The sequence below is a fragment of the Alternaria hordeiaustralica genome (assembly GCF_023758085.1).
Source record: "Alternaria hordeiaustralica strain BMP 2776 chromosome Unknown scaffold_9, whole genome shotgun sequence".
In the NCBI taxonomy this organism is placed as follows: Eukaryota; Fungi; Ascomycota; class Dothideomycetes; order Pleosporales; family Pleosporaceae; genus Alternaria; species Alternaria hordeiaustralica.
Window position 1 is genome coordinate 529,408 of NW_026056781.1, and position 15,504 is coordinate 544,911.

The 15,504-nt window shown below is 51.8% G+C and overlaps 6 protein-coding genes across 6 annotated transcripts; 4 read left to right on the forward strand and 2 right to left on the reverse strand.

The window, feature by feature from the left end:
- J4E84_005419 (uncharacterized protein) lies at window positions 1-1,473 on the reverse strand (the record flags this gene model as incomplete). The annotated part of the gene is made up of 1 exon (XM_049388016.1): window positions 1-1,473. The coding sequence occupies one exon, from the start codon at window positions 1,471-1,473 to the stop codon at window positions 1-3; it is 1,473 nt and encodes a 490-aa protein (XP_049244256.1).
- Window positions 1,474-4,292: 2,819 nt separating this feature from the next.
- J4E84_005420 (uncharacterized protein) lies at window positions 4,293-6,138 on the forward strand (the record flags this gene model as incomplete). Its single annotated transcript, XM_049388017.1, has 2 exons — window positions 4,293-4,757; window positions 4,813-6,138. 2 exons carry the CDS (start codon window positions 4,293-4,295, stop codon window positions 6,136-6,138), a joined length of 1,791 nt encoding a protein of 596 aa, XP_049244257.1.
- Window positions 6,139-8,279: 2,141 nt separating this feature from the next.
- J4E84_005421 (uncharacterized protein) lies at window positions 8,280-9,815 on the forward strand (the record flags this gene model as incomplete). The annotated part of the gene is made up of 2 exons (XM_049388018.1): window positions 8,280-8,578; window positions 8,633-9,815. The coding sequence occupies 2 exons, from the start codon at window positions 8,280-8,282 to the stop codon at window positions 9,813-9,815; spliced, it is 1,482 nt and encodes a 493-aa protein (XP_049244258.1).
- Window positions 9,816-10,270: 455 nt separating this feature from the next.
- J4E84_005422 (uncharacterized protein) lies at window positions 10,271-11,192 on the reverse strand (the record flags this gene model as incomplete). Its single annotated transcript, XM_049388019.1, has 3 exons — window positions 10,271-10,432; window positions 10,483-10,733; window positions 10,787-11,192. 3 exons carry the CDS (start codon window positions 11,190-11,192, stop codon window positions 10,271-10,273), a joined length of 819 nt encoding a protein of 272 aa, XP_049244259.1.
- A 216-nt stretch (window positions 11,193-11,408) lies between these two features.
- J4E84_005423 (uncharacterized protein) lies at window positions 11,409-13,163 on the forward strand (the record flags this gene model as incomplete). The annotated part of the gene is made up of 1 exon (XM_049388020.1): window positions 11,409-13,163. One exon carries the CDS (start codon window positions 11,409-11,411, stop codon window positions 13,161-13,163), a length of 1,755 nt encoding a protein of 584 aa, XP_049244260.1.
- Window positions 13,164-13,774: 611 nt separating this feature from the next.
- On the forward strand, window positions 13,775-15,496 carry J4E84_005424 (uncharacterized protein; the record flags this gene model as incomplete). The annotated part of the gene is made up of 1 exon (XM_049388021.1): window positions 13,775-15,496. The coding sequence occupies one exon, from the start codon at window positions 13,775-13,777 to the stop codon at window positions 15,494-15,496; it is 1,722 nt and encodes a 573-aa protein (XP_049244261.1).
- Window positions 15,497-15,504: the final 8 nt, after the last annotated feature.

Below are 15,504 nucleotides of genomic sequence, written 5' to 3' on the forward strand. Positions count from 1 at the left end.
CTAAATGACTCGCACTGTTGCTTTACCTTTCCCGAGGGTTTGGGATGATGATATCAGCATGCTTCTGAGACGGTCTTCGGCTTTTGTCAGCTCCTGCCGGCTGTTCTGGTCGAGATCTGACGGCCGGGGCCATGGTAGCCACGCCTTTATAGAGTCAAGGGTACCAGAACGTGCTCGTGATGCCGGAAGACTGCGCATAGACGCTCCGCGTTGGTGTGAGGGGATTCTGCGTGGTGTTGCAGTCTGAGGCCGTCCGTTGGATGATCCATTGGCGTCCTTGCCAACGTCCTGCATTGCCGACGATGTATCGAGTGATAGCTGTTTCGAAGCTGTAGGCGCGGCAATGGTGATTGCTGGATGTGAAGACGAGGTGGACGCATGGACTGCCCAAGCGGGCCCTGAGTTTTGGGCTTCGACCTGTTTCGAGCTGCCAGCCTCTTGGTCTCGGAAAGTATCGCCATCTATGGCTTTCCTCTTACCACTCCCACCACTGATGACGCTCTTCAAGCTTCCGTATGCTGATTGACTACGCTTCTTACTGCTCTCGGCCCTACCCTCTTGCGCCAGCCGCTCGCTGGAGCTGCTCGCTTCAGGCACTGCCATGAGGGTGTTGTCTGCGGCAGTCCATCCTTGACTGATCCTATTCAAACGACCTCGGCTGGCCAATGCTCCTGTACTTGCAGCCCACCCCGACCCCCCGCTTGTTATTTCGCCTTGTGGGGGTAGGTGAGAGTCGTACTCGTCGGCTAGACTCATTCTGCTTCGGGCGCAGATCTCGGCAATGGCATCGATGGCGTCTCTGATCTCAGGGTCAACCGCGCGAAGGATTGCCGAAAAAGAGAAGTCGTCAGCGGAGGGTAGCTGCTCGCTCCTGCCTGCCAGACCGGCGGACAGGGCCGACGCATGTGTCTGCCCGTTCATGGCGAAGGAGCGTGGCGTGTTGAAGCCGGAGCCAGAGCGCGATGCGTGCCGCGAGCCTGAGTATGTGCGTACTACGACGGGCTGGCTGGTGACGGTGGTCCGACTGGATGTAGACTTTGCAGACTTGCTCTTGGAGGGCGAGGAATGGAAGGCGGGGGCGTTCAGGGCGCGCAGTGCAGCAGACTGGGTCGGCGGCAGTGTGTTGGTCAAGGTAGTAGTCGCACTGGGCACCGAGCCTGAGCTCGCCGTCAAGTCAGACAGGCCCTCGGGAGCATCTAGTGGTTGCGTGTGGGCGAGGACGGGCTCGTCGGACAGTATAGGCTGGGCACTAAGGGTGGACGTGGTGTTGTTCCCCAAGAGGGTCGAGAAGACGCCCAATGGTACCGACTGTCTGGTGGTCGTTGCAGGCGTTGCAGGCGTCAGTGGGTGTGGGATTGCACTCGACTCGGCGGTACCTGAGCCATGTTGCTCACAGTCGGTCGGAGGGGCAGCGCTGTGCGGGAGCCGTGGCGCCTGGAAGGGAACGCGCGGATCATTAGACATGCCGGCCATTGTTGTGGGTTCTGGTTCCGTAGCTGCAGGTCAATGCATTGCCGCTATGCGACGCCGTCTGAGTTGTTGGGTGAGCTGCCGTGATCGAGAAGATGCGCTGGCGCCAAGCTTGGCGGGTTATTTCGTCCCACCCGCCTTCCATCATTGGGCCATTGCCGCTTCACCCTACACAAATTCCGACATATTGAACGAGTTGCATGCCACCTGGGATCCGACGCCCAATTGCAAACGTGCAAGACTGGCGATTTTCTCGTTGCGCCTAAGAGGCGTCTCACTGGCTTGACACCCTAAGATCTCTCCGACGACAACCTAGATATCCCTGCCGCTCGATATCTGTCTGTCTTGCACGACTACGTGGTAACACATGTGGACCCTGCGCATGGAAGCGCATCTGCCTCCCAGCGGTACTCCACATCTCAAAAGAGCATCCCGTCGTCTGGCTTTTCGCCTTCTATCCGCTGCGCGCGCACCAATTCCGTTGTCTGCCCGAGCCTGTCGCTCAACCAAGACACCAATCCACCTGGCATTTCGTCAAGTATTTGTATTTCAGCCTTGACGTTGAGCATCAGCATCTTCTGTAGCTCCTGCCTCCAGCCCTTCTCGGGACCCTCCTCGGCGCACAAGTTCCACTCCAACATTCGCGCTGCTTTGTTGCGGTCGCGCGGCGTCAGTCTCATCAGGCCTTGAAGTTGAGGTTTCGTGCTCGTCTCTGTGTGCACTTCGCCTAACGGAGTCCCGCTCATGTGGTGACTCTTTACACCGAGCCAGCGGATGTTAGGCAAGCCTGGTGTGGCTGTATCCGTGGATGTAACGTCTTCGTGCGCAAGACGATAAGACCCATATTTGTACGTCGATAGTATGGCGATACCGTCAGGATCAAGGTCCATCAGAGCATACATGGGAATGTGAGGGGCCTTAGCAGCTAATTGACTTAGAAATTTCCGTGAAGCGAGGTCTGGATATCCTTTCGCCTGTCTTGGTCGTTAGGTGACATTGGCAACAGACACAGTCAGGCTTACAGTCAGTATTGTTCCGCTCGAGCCCAACGTGTGCCACCGTGGTGAACTCATCAATGACCTAAAGGTCGCCTAGGTATGCATTAGCGGTAACATAAGTGATCCCAAAGCATCGACCATACCTCCTTTTCGATAATGAGAACCCATTGCACGTCTGTCAAGTCGAGATTGTCGTTATCGTTGACACTGGGAACGAGTATCCCCTGCTGATGTGTTAGGAAGGTATCACTGAGCCAGCACGCTCGTCAAACCTCTTTCTCGCTCATGCCATTGATATGATGACCATCGTTTCGTGTCAACCTAAAGCCGCCCGCCAGCAGGCCTTTCGCGGCGGCAGTCTGAAATTGGCTATCAGCTGTGCTTCCAGAGAGACGACCGAGACAAGCGCACCACGTTCAATTGTAATCTAGTGATGCCGAAGGTACAAGCCAAGTCATCCACGTATCGGTCGACTATCGACTGCTTGATGAACAAGTCTGGATGTCGATAATACATGTCTCTACCTCAAGTCAGCTTTTTGTTGTCATCATACAAAGGCAAAGTTGACCTCTTCGTCATGACGGTACCATCGACGAGACCGGCATGGACAAGCTCGAGTATACGAACTAGTACAGCTATACGACCATTAACGTACTCAACATGTACAAACGATCGGGTTCACACACTGAAGTTCCATGCCTCTTGCGCACTTGCTCCTGGAAAATTGATATCGCGTTCCTTCGGTTCGGGGGTCTGTTCTTGGCCGTCGGCTGTGGCAGATCGTCTGCGAGACAGAGCCGCACGGGACTTCAGCGTGATAGTGAGCGCTTCATGATCCTCTAGCTGAGCATCCACAATCAACTCTATCATTGCTTCGATACGAGCGATCACCCAAACTCTGCACAAGGTTAGTCATAACCCGCTCAGAGTGAGAGCGCCTGAAGAACCTGTCGCGTATGGGTCCTAGAGCGTGCTCCTGATCGTGATACTGAGGTGCTTCCTGAACCGACAGCGCTGTGCCATTGGTTGAGGTTGAGGATGAGCTGTTACACACATCCCACGGTATGTTTCTCCGTTGGGAAGTTACAAACAGGAACTCATCTTCTGAGTCCTCCTCTTCCGTATCATTAGGAGCGGCCTGCATGTCATGTTCACCAAACAACATGTCATCGAAATCGCTTGTATCCATGGCGAAGTGCAGAGTGACGAATGATGGTATGGAACCTCGCGGATACTGGGTTAGCTGCTAGCAGGTATGTGGCCGACCACTGTGAGTTCGATATAGCAAGAGGTCTGCACAGGGCGCTGCAGACAAGAAGCCAGCCATAGAAAGCGTGGTCGGGGCGTGAGTGCTGCGAGACGGCAGGCACGACACGTGCAGGACACACCAGCAAAGGCAGTTCTAATCGCGCGTTTATCATTAAGCCCATAGCCCCAAGAATCGCTTTTAAACTGTTTGGTTCACGTCTTGCACGAGTAAAATAGTGGTGCTCGACATGTTGATGTTCGCGTTCATTTCGCCGTAACGCTAAAAGGAAATCAGAGCATGAAATCGCTAAAGTACGCGCCATTCGAGCAATTGCACCCCAGTCGCACTTTCCCGCACTAGGCCCACATCAGCCCACTAGTCGTTCGCGGTTTCCACGCGCTGCGCGTCGCGCCTTCGACCTTCGCGTCTCCTCCCGCATCAACGTCCGCTACCGCAACCACGCTGCTTGTTCAACGACAACAACCTCTTCAGAATTGAGTGTCGGCCCCCTCACTATCGACTCGTGATAGACCTGCAAAGTCTACCGGCTGCACTTTCAGCAACCACCGTACACTATGGAGGACCCCACACCCATTGCGCCGCTGCCCCAAAAGCGTCCACACACCGACGACAACGATGTCGAGCCTACCGTATCAACTCCGTCAAAACAGATTCGATCAGAAGCCTCTACACCCCTCTCAATTCTCTCGGTTCAAACCCCGTCACCCCTGAAGAGCAGCGCTCCGAGTTCAACCGCCCCAAACAGCAGCAATGTCTCTGCTCCAACCCCTTCACAACCAGCCAAAAGGCGCAAGTTGACTTCACAAGAGAAGGAAGCCCAGCGTATCGAAAAGGAAGCCAAGGCCAAGGCGCGAGAAGAGAAGAAGGCGCAGAAAGAGGCCGAGGAGAAGGTCAAGGCAGAACAAAAGGCACAGAGAGAGGAGGAGAAGCGCAAGAAGAATGAGGAACGAGATGAGAAGAAACGTCTTAAGGAAGAGGAACAGCAACGGGCAGAGGAGGAGAAGGCAAAGAAGGCACGGGTAAGCCGACCGCCGTCCTTGTAGTATGACCTGAACAGTACTAACCTTTTGATAGTCCCAAATGAAGCTCAACGCTTTCTTCGTAAAGCCAAAGGCGGGATCAAGCCCAGGACAGGCCTTGGTAGCTTCATCCCAGAACCCTACTGCCTCGTCCACATCTTTATCTAGCACATCCGGAGTCAAAACTAATTTGGCCCCTCCATCCCCACAGAAGAACATCGTCAAGAACGCTCAGTCAGACTACGAGCGATACTTTCTACCGTTTAACCTCCCTCCACATACGATCCTCGCTCCCATAAATCCCCTGCTTGACGATCCAGAGCGGCTGGAGGCTGCACGAACACGGCTAGAGAACCTCATCACGCACAACGGTACCGGTACCGAGAGCATCACACGAGAGACCTTGGTATCTTCTTTCCCACGACGGAGTCGACCAGCGCATCGGACTGCGACCATCGCCGAAGTTATCGAACGTGTGAATGGCTCATCGGACCGTCCCATCGATTTGACTGTCCACAGAAGCCCGTTGGAGATGCTCAGAGAGATCCCAATGAAGTACATACACTTCTGCAAGGATGTACGTCCCCCGTATTATGGCACCTATACTAGGCCTTATACCGACGCGGAAGCTTCTCGGCTCGCACGAAACCCCATTGCCAGGGTCCGACAGGACACCGATTATGACTACGACTCTGAAGCAGAATGGGATGAACCCGAGGAAGGAGAAGACCTTGACTCTGACGGCGAAGACGACAACGAAGAAGATGCAGAAGACGACTTGGACGGTTTCCTCGACGATGAAGAAGACCCACAACTCAAACGGCGACTCATCAGTGGTGATTTAGTTCCTGTCAGCACCGGCTTGTGCTGGGAGGATGCCGATAGGGTTTCCAGGTTGAACGATGGTTCAGATGCTATATGCACCGACTTCAAGGGGTTCTCAATGGGGTTTCTGCTGGATCCGCAGATGACTTCAATCGATCCGTTTTCTACGGCTTACTGGGAACCGGATCCTGCGACCATTGCAAGTACCGCCGCTGCTGCGAAGAAAGACACTAAGAGCGCCATGAACCCTCCGCGGGTACCTCTGGTCCAACGCTCTATGAATGGTCTGCTCAACACATTGAACGGCCCACAGAAGTCAACAGGAGGAACTCCAACTAAGCCTGCAAAAGCTAAGCGATTGGTGCCCACCGAGCAACTTGCAGCTTTCAAGGCCGAAATTGAGGGCAAAGATCTGACCAAGATTGGCATGATTGAGGCGCTGAAAAAGGTATTCCCAAAGCTACCTAAGGACGCCATCAGCAACACCTTGAGCGTAGTTGCCGCAAGGGTAGGACCTACCGAGAAAGAGAAGCGATGGGTGCTTGTCAACACTTGAAAGTCTCAATGCTCAATGTTGCGTTCAGCTGGATGTTTCCCTTTTTGCTCTTAATGTACATCAACTTTTCATACATGTCGGTAAAATCCGACGCCAAGTAGTTGTGGAATATGTGGGATAGTCTTTTAGCATAGCGGGTGAAGGAGTACGGGGTCAAGGCTGAGGTTCAAGGTGCTCCAAGTCATCATCAAGCGATATTTTAGATTTCAAAGTCAGTCCATATTTACACGCTGTGTAGGAGGTGAAGAATCGAGCTTATCCCAGGAGCTATAGGAAGTCGTTAAATTCACGCAATGAACAACGCGTCCACGCTGCAGTGGATCTTATGTACCATATGGCTATAACCCAGTAACTAGAGCATTAGTGTGATGCATGAAATGCCATTGTGAACAGAGTCAACATGCTTGCAACGAGCAGTGCAGCGATTGAGACGAATGCGTGAAGTCACTGCGTGTTCCACATGGCGTAGGCATCGTAGAAGTGCAAGCGCTTTGTTACACCCCTTCGTCCCTAGCAAGGCAGCCCTGACACACACTACGCAGCCGTCAAAGGGTCATGCTATCGCGCGAGCATGTTTTGCAGAGCAATCAGGCTTTCTGCTCCTTCTGGATCTAAAAGCGAGTGAAAATCAATGCACCGTCTTCCAAGTATACTTTATGCTGGCACGCATCCACTTTGTAGACAAACTTTAGCCCGTGAGCAACAACGAGAACGTTGTGCGGGTTTGCGGGATTAAGATTGTACGGCTATTTCCGAGGGTTTCCTTTGAACGCATCAGAATCTCACCGAGCGGGTACGCAATCTACCTGCCTCTGAGATTGCAGACTGTGGTGAGCGGAAGGTTAAGAATAGCGACTAGTTGGCCGAGGCTTAGTTATATCTAGACTTTAGTAGTTACATAGGTAGATGCCTATTAGTAAGAATATATTTTAGTAAACTTTATTTCTAGATACTTAGCTATATTCTCTTATACTTAAAAAGGCTCTATTTTTAGTATTTCTCTAACTTCTCTATCTTATATTAAATATACTACTATAAGCTAAGCTACTACTATATTTAAATTAGTTCTTACTTATATTACTAAAGCCTTTTTAGCTAAAAAGAAAGATTCTAACTAACTACTTAGTAACTATAAAAATAATATAGTAAGTATATTTCTTCTTAGCCTAAATTTACTAATAAATAAAAGCTATATTTATATATCTTATAAAGCTTATACTTACTTATTATCTAATAAGCTTATAGAACTAAACTATACCTTTATAAATTTTTATTACTTATTTTCTTACGTATACATCTAATATAGAATATATACTACTTACTAAAACTTTATACTTAGCTACTTTATAAGTAATACTACTTAATAAGATAAAGATAAGTATACTAAGTAGAAAAATATAGCTAATACTTTATTCTAGCTATACTAGTATAAAGTTATTAAAAATAGACTAAACTACTAGTAATTACTATAAAGTTATATTAGTATATAATAGAATAAATATAATCTAATAGGGGCTAAGGGCCCTGTAACTCTTTGCTAGCAGTGTTAGATCCACACCTGCAGTCGGGTCCGTGCAGCGGGCGCTTGGGAATGTCGCGAGACAACCCTACCCAATCAGCCTGGTCTCGTAAACGCCCGCTATCTTGGTGCAACTGCCTACAATAACGATCCAATCATCAGTGTCTCTGCAACGGCGAAGCTTACCATCGGAGAGGGATCATCTTTCTTCCTTGCGCATGTTTCTATTCAAAGCGCCCATGGGGGCACCTCCCCAGGTCGTGGTACTTCCACAACGGCATCAGCAGGCGCTCTCGGCAGCGGTTCAGTCCCATGCGGCTCTAGATGGCGCCCAGGGATGCACTCATGCGCGTCCAGCAGAAGCAGGTGGATATTCCCGCATGCAAGAATAGCTTGGCCCTTGCCTAACTGGCTGACTGTCCGCATGCTCATCTTAGTGTATCAAGGTACAGGTGATGGAGGCCTACAAAGACATCCTACAGCCTCTGGCACCTCCGCAACTCGAGTTTGAGACTTTTCGTCATCGTCGTTGTTCACCTTGCCTGTTGGTGTTGTAAGCGTTGTCCAACACCTTGTTACCTGCTTTCAGCTTGCTGGACTCAAGCGTCTCTCATCTTCCATCATGGCGTCTTTCGTTCTATGCCTTTCCGCAACTTTGCTGTTCACTCAGTCTGCAATTGCTTCAAACTGCACCAAGAAACCAATATACGTCGACATCCACAAGCGGGCCGTGCACGACTCATCAGAATTTCAATATGGATCCTTCATCGGACTAGGAACGCCAGCACAGAACCAGAGTCTTTGGCCATCACTACAACAGAACCACATCTCTTTCGCGTCGAGTAACTACTGCAAGAACACAACTCTTGACAAATGTGCCACGAGTACAGGGGGCTTCTATAACGACCGCGACTCCACTAGGTATGGTTGACTGTCGATGTGGTACATTGAGTTGTTAGCTGACATGTAGAATAGTTTTGTGAAAGACGACAACTTCCAAACCTTGGACGATGAACAAGAGGATTTTACGGGATTCTTCGGTCGAGAGACCTTACGACTATACACACACTACTTCGAGACGGACGGTGCATCACAAATATTGGTAGAGAACAGTACGATTGAAGTCGCCGAGTCGGGGTCAATCACACCTGGACGAGTGGGTATGGGATTATCTTCCACTCTCCTTCGGGACCTGGCTGCACAAGACATCATTGCTGGGAAAACATACTCGCTCTACATCGGACAGGGATTCAAGCGTGCGGGAGGCGCAGTCAACGGTAGCAATGTCTTTGGGGGATACGACTCAGGTCGCTTCACGGGAGACACACACAAATACGCCATGAACATCGACAACCCGAATCCGATGAGCCTCCGCATCAAGGATATCGTCATCACTAACTCTGAAGATAACGCAAACGTATCATTGTTCGATAACACGGTTTTCACCGACATGAAAACACGGGCAGAGGACTTCGAGGCCCAAATTACGACCGAACAGTTCCCGTTCTCCCTACCGTATCAGATCACCCAAAACTTCATCAAACGACTGGGCGCCGAAAAGGATAACACATGGGGCGATAATTCTCTGAAGTTGAAGAACGCTTTCAACGGCACGTTCTCGATAGTGCTAGAAGATGGCTTTACAATCACACTACCCTCTGAAGTCCTCATGAACGCTTCCAACATCACACCCATCCAAGACCGAGAAGAGTCAGCCGACACACCATTTTACCTCGGGACCGCTTTCCTTGGCCAAGTCTACTTGATGGCGGATTACGAGACCAATAACTTCTTCCTCGCTGAAGCCATTCAAAAGAACAACATGGTCATGCCCGTTACCTTTTGCCCGAAATCCACGCCCGTAGCCTACGAACGCCCCAAGCAGTCCGCATGGGAAAGCCAAGGTCTCATTGGCGCGGTGATTGGTGGTGTAATAGGCGGTATTGGCATCATTTGCGCAAGCTACTGCATTTGGATCACTTGGATGCGCAAGAAGGACGAGCGCAACTTGAAGAGGGAGTTGAAAAGAAACTCGCAGAGGAAGATGGAGCAGATGGACATTGAGGAGGCACAGCCTAAGTTTGACCCGCCACCACGGACAGTGAATGCGGCAAAAGCTATGTTTTGGAGGAAGAACAAGCCGGGTCTAACGTTTTGAGCGGGTCGCGAGAGTTATTTTCTTTCTTGGGGGTGTCATATTTATACCCTGAGCTAGCAGTGTGCGGCTCGTTTGATTCGTATGCGTCCTGCAATCTTCACATTATCTCGCGTTCACATCCGCATGAGATTTGCTATTATCCGTGACGTTTGACGATATGTCCATTGCCCGGAGGGGTAGTTTCGCTATACCGTTAATCACCTGAGCTTTTCTCGAAGCCGTCTGCCTGAATTGCGAATTGGGAGGGTCACCATGCTCCCAAAGTCCTTCGTCTACTCACGTCAAACGGGCAATTCGTACTGGGTGTGATATCAGTGACCGTGACCTCAGAGACAGCATGTGATGGCGAAGACGTAATTGATTAGAAAATCGCGACGTTCGCCATGTCAGGTTCTTGTTTACAATATGGTACAAAGTCTGGCAGTGGTTTTGTACAGAATCGAATTGGGTCCAGGTCATGACTCGGGCGAGAAGCTGAAGCCAAGCGGTGCGAGTATCTTTTCTTGCACAACCTTGTTGGCCACCTCGCCGCCACGCTCGAGAGCGACCGCTCCGACGATGGCGTATAGAGAAGTCATGAGGACAGTTTCAAAACCAGAGCCTTGGAGGTTGTCCGCCTGTAATTCGTCAGCCTGTGGACTAGGGTGTTGTAAAAGTTCGAGCATACCCTCTTGGGTGTCCACCGTGTGACCTTGTCCAAACGGTATCGCTCTGCTATCGGTGCTAGCCGTGTCTTGCTCAAGACCAGACTCTCGGCCTCGTCGGTCAGGCCTTGCAGCCCATTCAAGGCGGGATGTAGGTATGGTTTGCGTCCAAACTCGTCGCTGATTGGTACACCAGTGGGATCTCTTGGCCATTGATTCTCCTGCGGCGAGTTTATGAGCGCCTGTGTTGTTTGTAGTTCGACTATCCTCCGTCCTGCCCTTTGCGTTAGCCTCCCGTCTGTTCGCCTTTGCAATGTGCACACATACCCAAGTATGCTAATCGGTCGTTGAATCCTCTTCTTCCGTGGTCGAAGCTCTTGTGTGTGACGGCTAACCACTTTACGTCTTCTCCCAGTATTTTGTCTCCTCCGGGGCCCAACATGCGTATATACGCATCGTCCAGCTTTTTCGGGTCCTCGTTGACCTGGTAAACGCCCCCTCTGGCTTTCGGCCGTATCCTGTGAGGCGCCATCATTCGCGGAGGTGTCTGTTTCCATCGCGGCCTGTCGACGGCTGGTGTAGCTTCTGCGTCATATTCCGTGGACCTCGATGGGGTGGTGCTCGAAAATGCGCATGCGGAGGACCGCACGAAGGACGTTCTGGATATTTGCGCGGGCCGGAGTGACGATGAAGCGGTCGAGACGAGTGATCGGAGCGGTCGTTTGGAAGTCATTGTGGCGCTCCCAAGTGGTGAGCGAGGTGTGAGAGGCTTGATTGGCGGCGGGCGGGCGTGATGCTGCTGGCGGAGGTCAGTTCGGATCATCGAAAAGTTGCGGCACGCGGATCGCGCCTTACCGCAACGACGCTAGCACCAGTCGCGCCTGCCGCTCCCCATCGTGCGCCCCCCGATACGCGACGCTTCCCCTTGCTGCGCTTCTCTTGGGTCATCATGACGAGCGCTGGGGTTTCCAAGCCGCTGAAAGAGTTACTCGCCGAACAACTGCCCAAAGACGTGCCCATCACCTTCTACCACTACTCAACGCCGCCCTCCAAGTCCTCCGCCCTCTTCTCCGCGCCGCCCCATGGCAAGTCCGAACGAACATACTGCGAATCGCAGACCTTGGCAGCGTCGATAGTCCCAAACGATGCAGCAGGCTCGGAACTGCCCGAGGAGCTCCTTATATTGGCAATTGAAGTCTTGATCTACACCACGCGAAACCTCACGACCATCTTCGTCTCCAAAGCCGACTCGACAGGTTATATATCCGAACTACAATTACCGCGAGCCCAGTCTGCGTCACCTCTGAAAGCCATTTGTGGAACCTTTGTATCCTGGCTAGCACGAGAACGACAGAGGGGAGGGAAGAAGCTGGTAGTGTCTCTCTTCGCCAGGGCACAGGATCAATACCTGTTTCCGGCAAGCATCGAGAACAAGAACAAGCATGTGCTAGACGACAGGGGCTTGGTGAAATGGTGGTGCAGAGTGCTCGATCCCATCATATGGGAGTACAAGGCTGAAGGAGAGCGGAAGCCCTTCGCCGAACGGCTGGTTGATGATGACGGCTCGAAGGCGGACAGCACGTCAGTCCAATCGGATTCCACGGCCAAAGGCTACCTGGTGATACCGGGCTTCGAGCCATACGACACACTGCGATATATTCCTCCGCCCCCCGTCCCGAACACCCCTCGACGCTGGGTAACCACACACCCGCTCCTACAGATCGCTCCCTACCCTGCCGCTCCACCCCGCTGCCTTGTACCACACTTCCCAGACGACCCCAAGGCCAGATTCCTTGACGAATTGGACGAAGAACTTCCTGATCGGGGTACCGATGCTATGGTAGTAGATGGATGCACACCTTCGAGAAGCAATGGGCACTGGAAGAGCGTCAAGACACTTGACCAGTTCTGGGAATTCATGGCTTTCAGGCAAGAGTGCTCATCAGGGCGTATAGTAGGCTTCATCTGGGTCGTCATAACACCACCCAAGCCTTCGATACCCGAAGAAGATGAGGACATGCCTTCGCAACAATCAGCATCGCAGTCGTTCTCACAGCTCGATTCGCAAGAGAATATGCCCAGTCCAAAACGGAAGAAGGCTAGTCGACGCAGACAAGAGGCCAAAACTAGGTACGGACCAATTCCCCTGGTCCTGCCAAAGATTAAGAACAGCTCTTCAAACTTATCGACGTCGTCCAACGTCTCTTCAAGCTCCACCAAGAACCTTCCCGAGAACAGTCCGTACTGGAAATGGCCTGCTTCCTCACGTGGCACCATCTGCTTCTCGCTCAAGAATTACGACCGCGCGCATGAGGTCCTTTTACAACAGACTTTCGCAAACCGAAAGGCAGCAGCACGAAGTACGAGGAAGTGGAAAGAGGAAATTGCTGTCCTCGGGGGCATGGACGAATGGAGCTTCACAGTCAAGGGGACAAAGGAGTATGTAGCTCCAGTAAAACCCTCGGATGCAACAAATGGTGTGACACCTACCATGGTCATGGGTGTGCGAAAGAAGAGGAAACCCGATACACCATCAGAAGCGGCGGTCGGCGCAGAAAAGCCTGCAGAGTCCGCGCAAATACTAGGAGAAGGCACAGTCAGGAAAAAGGCAAAGATAGAACCCACACCCATTACCAATGCAAGCGCTGCAAATGGGGTGAACACTTTGACGGCAGGCCTGGTGCGCAAGAAGCCAAAAACTTGAGATAGGTCAAGCTCAATCGGTATATAGCATTTTACATGATTTCAAGAAGGCTTCATTTTGTATAACGAAGTTTTGGGGCTGATACACATCTTTACCTTACTCACATGGAAGTGTTTTAATGTATTAATATGTCCTTGCGGATTTCATTTCAAGCACAAGCTATATGATGTTCCGTGTCAAGAAAGTCTGCGAATTGTATAAACCTTCCTTCATCAGGTGATCAACCTGAAAAGTGAACGAGTCCATAATCTAAAGTGAGTAATCGATTTACAGATGGCCATTTACGGAAATCGTTGTCGGGTAAACTGCGTTGTCGGTGTGCAGGGAGTCTGATCGCAACAAACGATCGCGATCCATGGATGTCCCTGGCGGTGAAGTCGGACCGTTCGGATGTGCAAACGATCGTAGGACAAGAAGCTGCTTCGCTTCTAACAGCCGCAGTACATCTGCTCCTGTGCTTGTCTCTGTGATACTGCATCTATTCAATACCCCTGAACATCGTCGAGTGGTGCTGCGTCTTGGCGGTCGTGGCTTCCTGGTTCTCCGCAACCTCCGCGCTGCGAGATTCGCCAACACCCCACCCTCATTCCGACCCTACCACATTGTCGCGCATGCTTCGCGCGCCCACCCTCGCGACGGGACAAGATGTCTCCATGTCGCGCACTATCATTGCGACCGGCTGCTTGATTTGGTGGGTGATAGTTTGGAGTGTCTGTGCCATCGGCTTCGTCCAACTATTCCGCTACTATTGGAGGAGACCCCAGCAGGCAACATGCACCACAACATTGGAAGAGCACGAAGTCCCTCAAGTCACCGTTATACGGCCGGTCAAAGGCCTCGATCCGCGATTGTACGAGTGCCTTGCAGCCACCCTCCGCCAGACGTATCCCAAAAACAAATTGAACACCGTGTTCTGCATTCCCGAGCGTTCCGATCCTGCCTTCGCGATCCTCGAGCACCTATGCAAAGATTTCCCGGATGCCGATGTACAGATCTTGGTCGAAGAGGAGGATCCGCTGCTACTGAAGAATAACAACGCGCTGGGGCCCAATCCGAAGATCAGGAACATGAGTCGCGCCTACAGGGAGGCCAAGGGTGACATCGTATGGGTACTTGACTGCAACGTCTGGGTCGGCAAGGGCGTTTGCGGGCGGTTGGTGGACCTGCTATGTGGATTTGGAAAGGACAAGCATGGCAACAAGAAGACAAAGTACAAGTTCGTTCACCAGACGCCTCTTACGGTAGATCTCGACTCGCAAGGTCTCTCGCTTCAGGACAGGAAGGAATTGCTCGGAGGCAAGCCTGAAGCTGTAGCTGAGTCGACTAGCATTGCGGCAAGCACGTCTTCCGATCCGCGCAATCACTCCAGCAGCACTATCAGGAAGCTGCTACAGCGCGGCGGAGGACGTCTCGACGAAGCCTTCATGTCTTCTGCCCACGCCAAATTCTACCAAGCCATCAACACAGTCGCTGTGGCACCTTGCATCATGGGCAAGAGTACCATGTTCCGTCGCTCCCATCTCAACTACGTTACCTCATCGAATCCAGACCGCGCTCCCGGCATCGACTTCTTCTCCGACAACATCTGCGAGGATCATCTCATTGGCGATGTGTTGTGGAAGCAACCTCAAGCTTTCGAGAAACGGGGCTACAAACCCGAGCCAGGAACGACCAAGGAGGCTTGGGGCAAGCATGCAATGCTCTTCGGTGACTTTTGCTTCCAGCCAATCAGTCATACGTCTGTCATGGCCTACCTGCAACGTCGCATTCGATGGTTACGAGTACGGAAGTTCACGGTGACTTTGGCGACGTTTGTAGAGCCAGGGACAGAAAGTATTCTTTGTGGACTGTATGGCGCCTATGCTCTGACGACACTACCCTTCTTCCACAGCATCGGCATCAACCCAACATGGACCTCTTTCTTCCTGATCTGGCTTCTACACCTATCCGCATGGTGCCTTGTAGACTATGTCCAGTATCTGCTGCTGCACTGCGCAAAGACCGTTGAGATCGACTCCGACACCCCTGACTTCATCTTGCCTCAACGATCAGCCTCTGCATACCACCGTACCGAAGTTCTAGAACCTCTGCTTGGCAATAAGACACCGGGCGAACCTAGCCTACTTGATGGCGCGAGGAGAAACTTCATAGACTTCTTATTTGCGTGGCTCGGCCGCGAGATTTTCGCATTACCAGTCTGGGTCACCGCCTTCTGGGGAGGTGTTACAGTAGAGTGGCGAGGCAGGAAGTTCTGGGTGGGATTAGATATGAAGGTCCACGAGATCTTGCCACAAGAGAAGGAAGTGAAGAATGATCAACATAAGAAACGTTAGGATCGTAG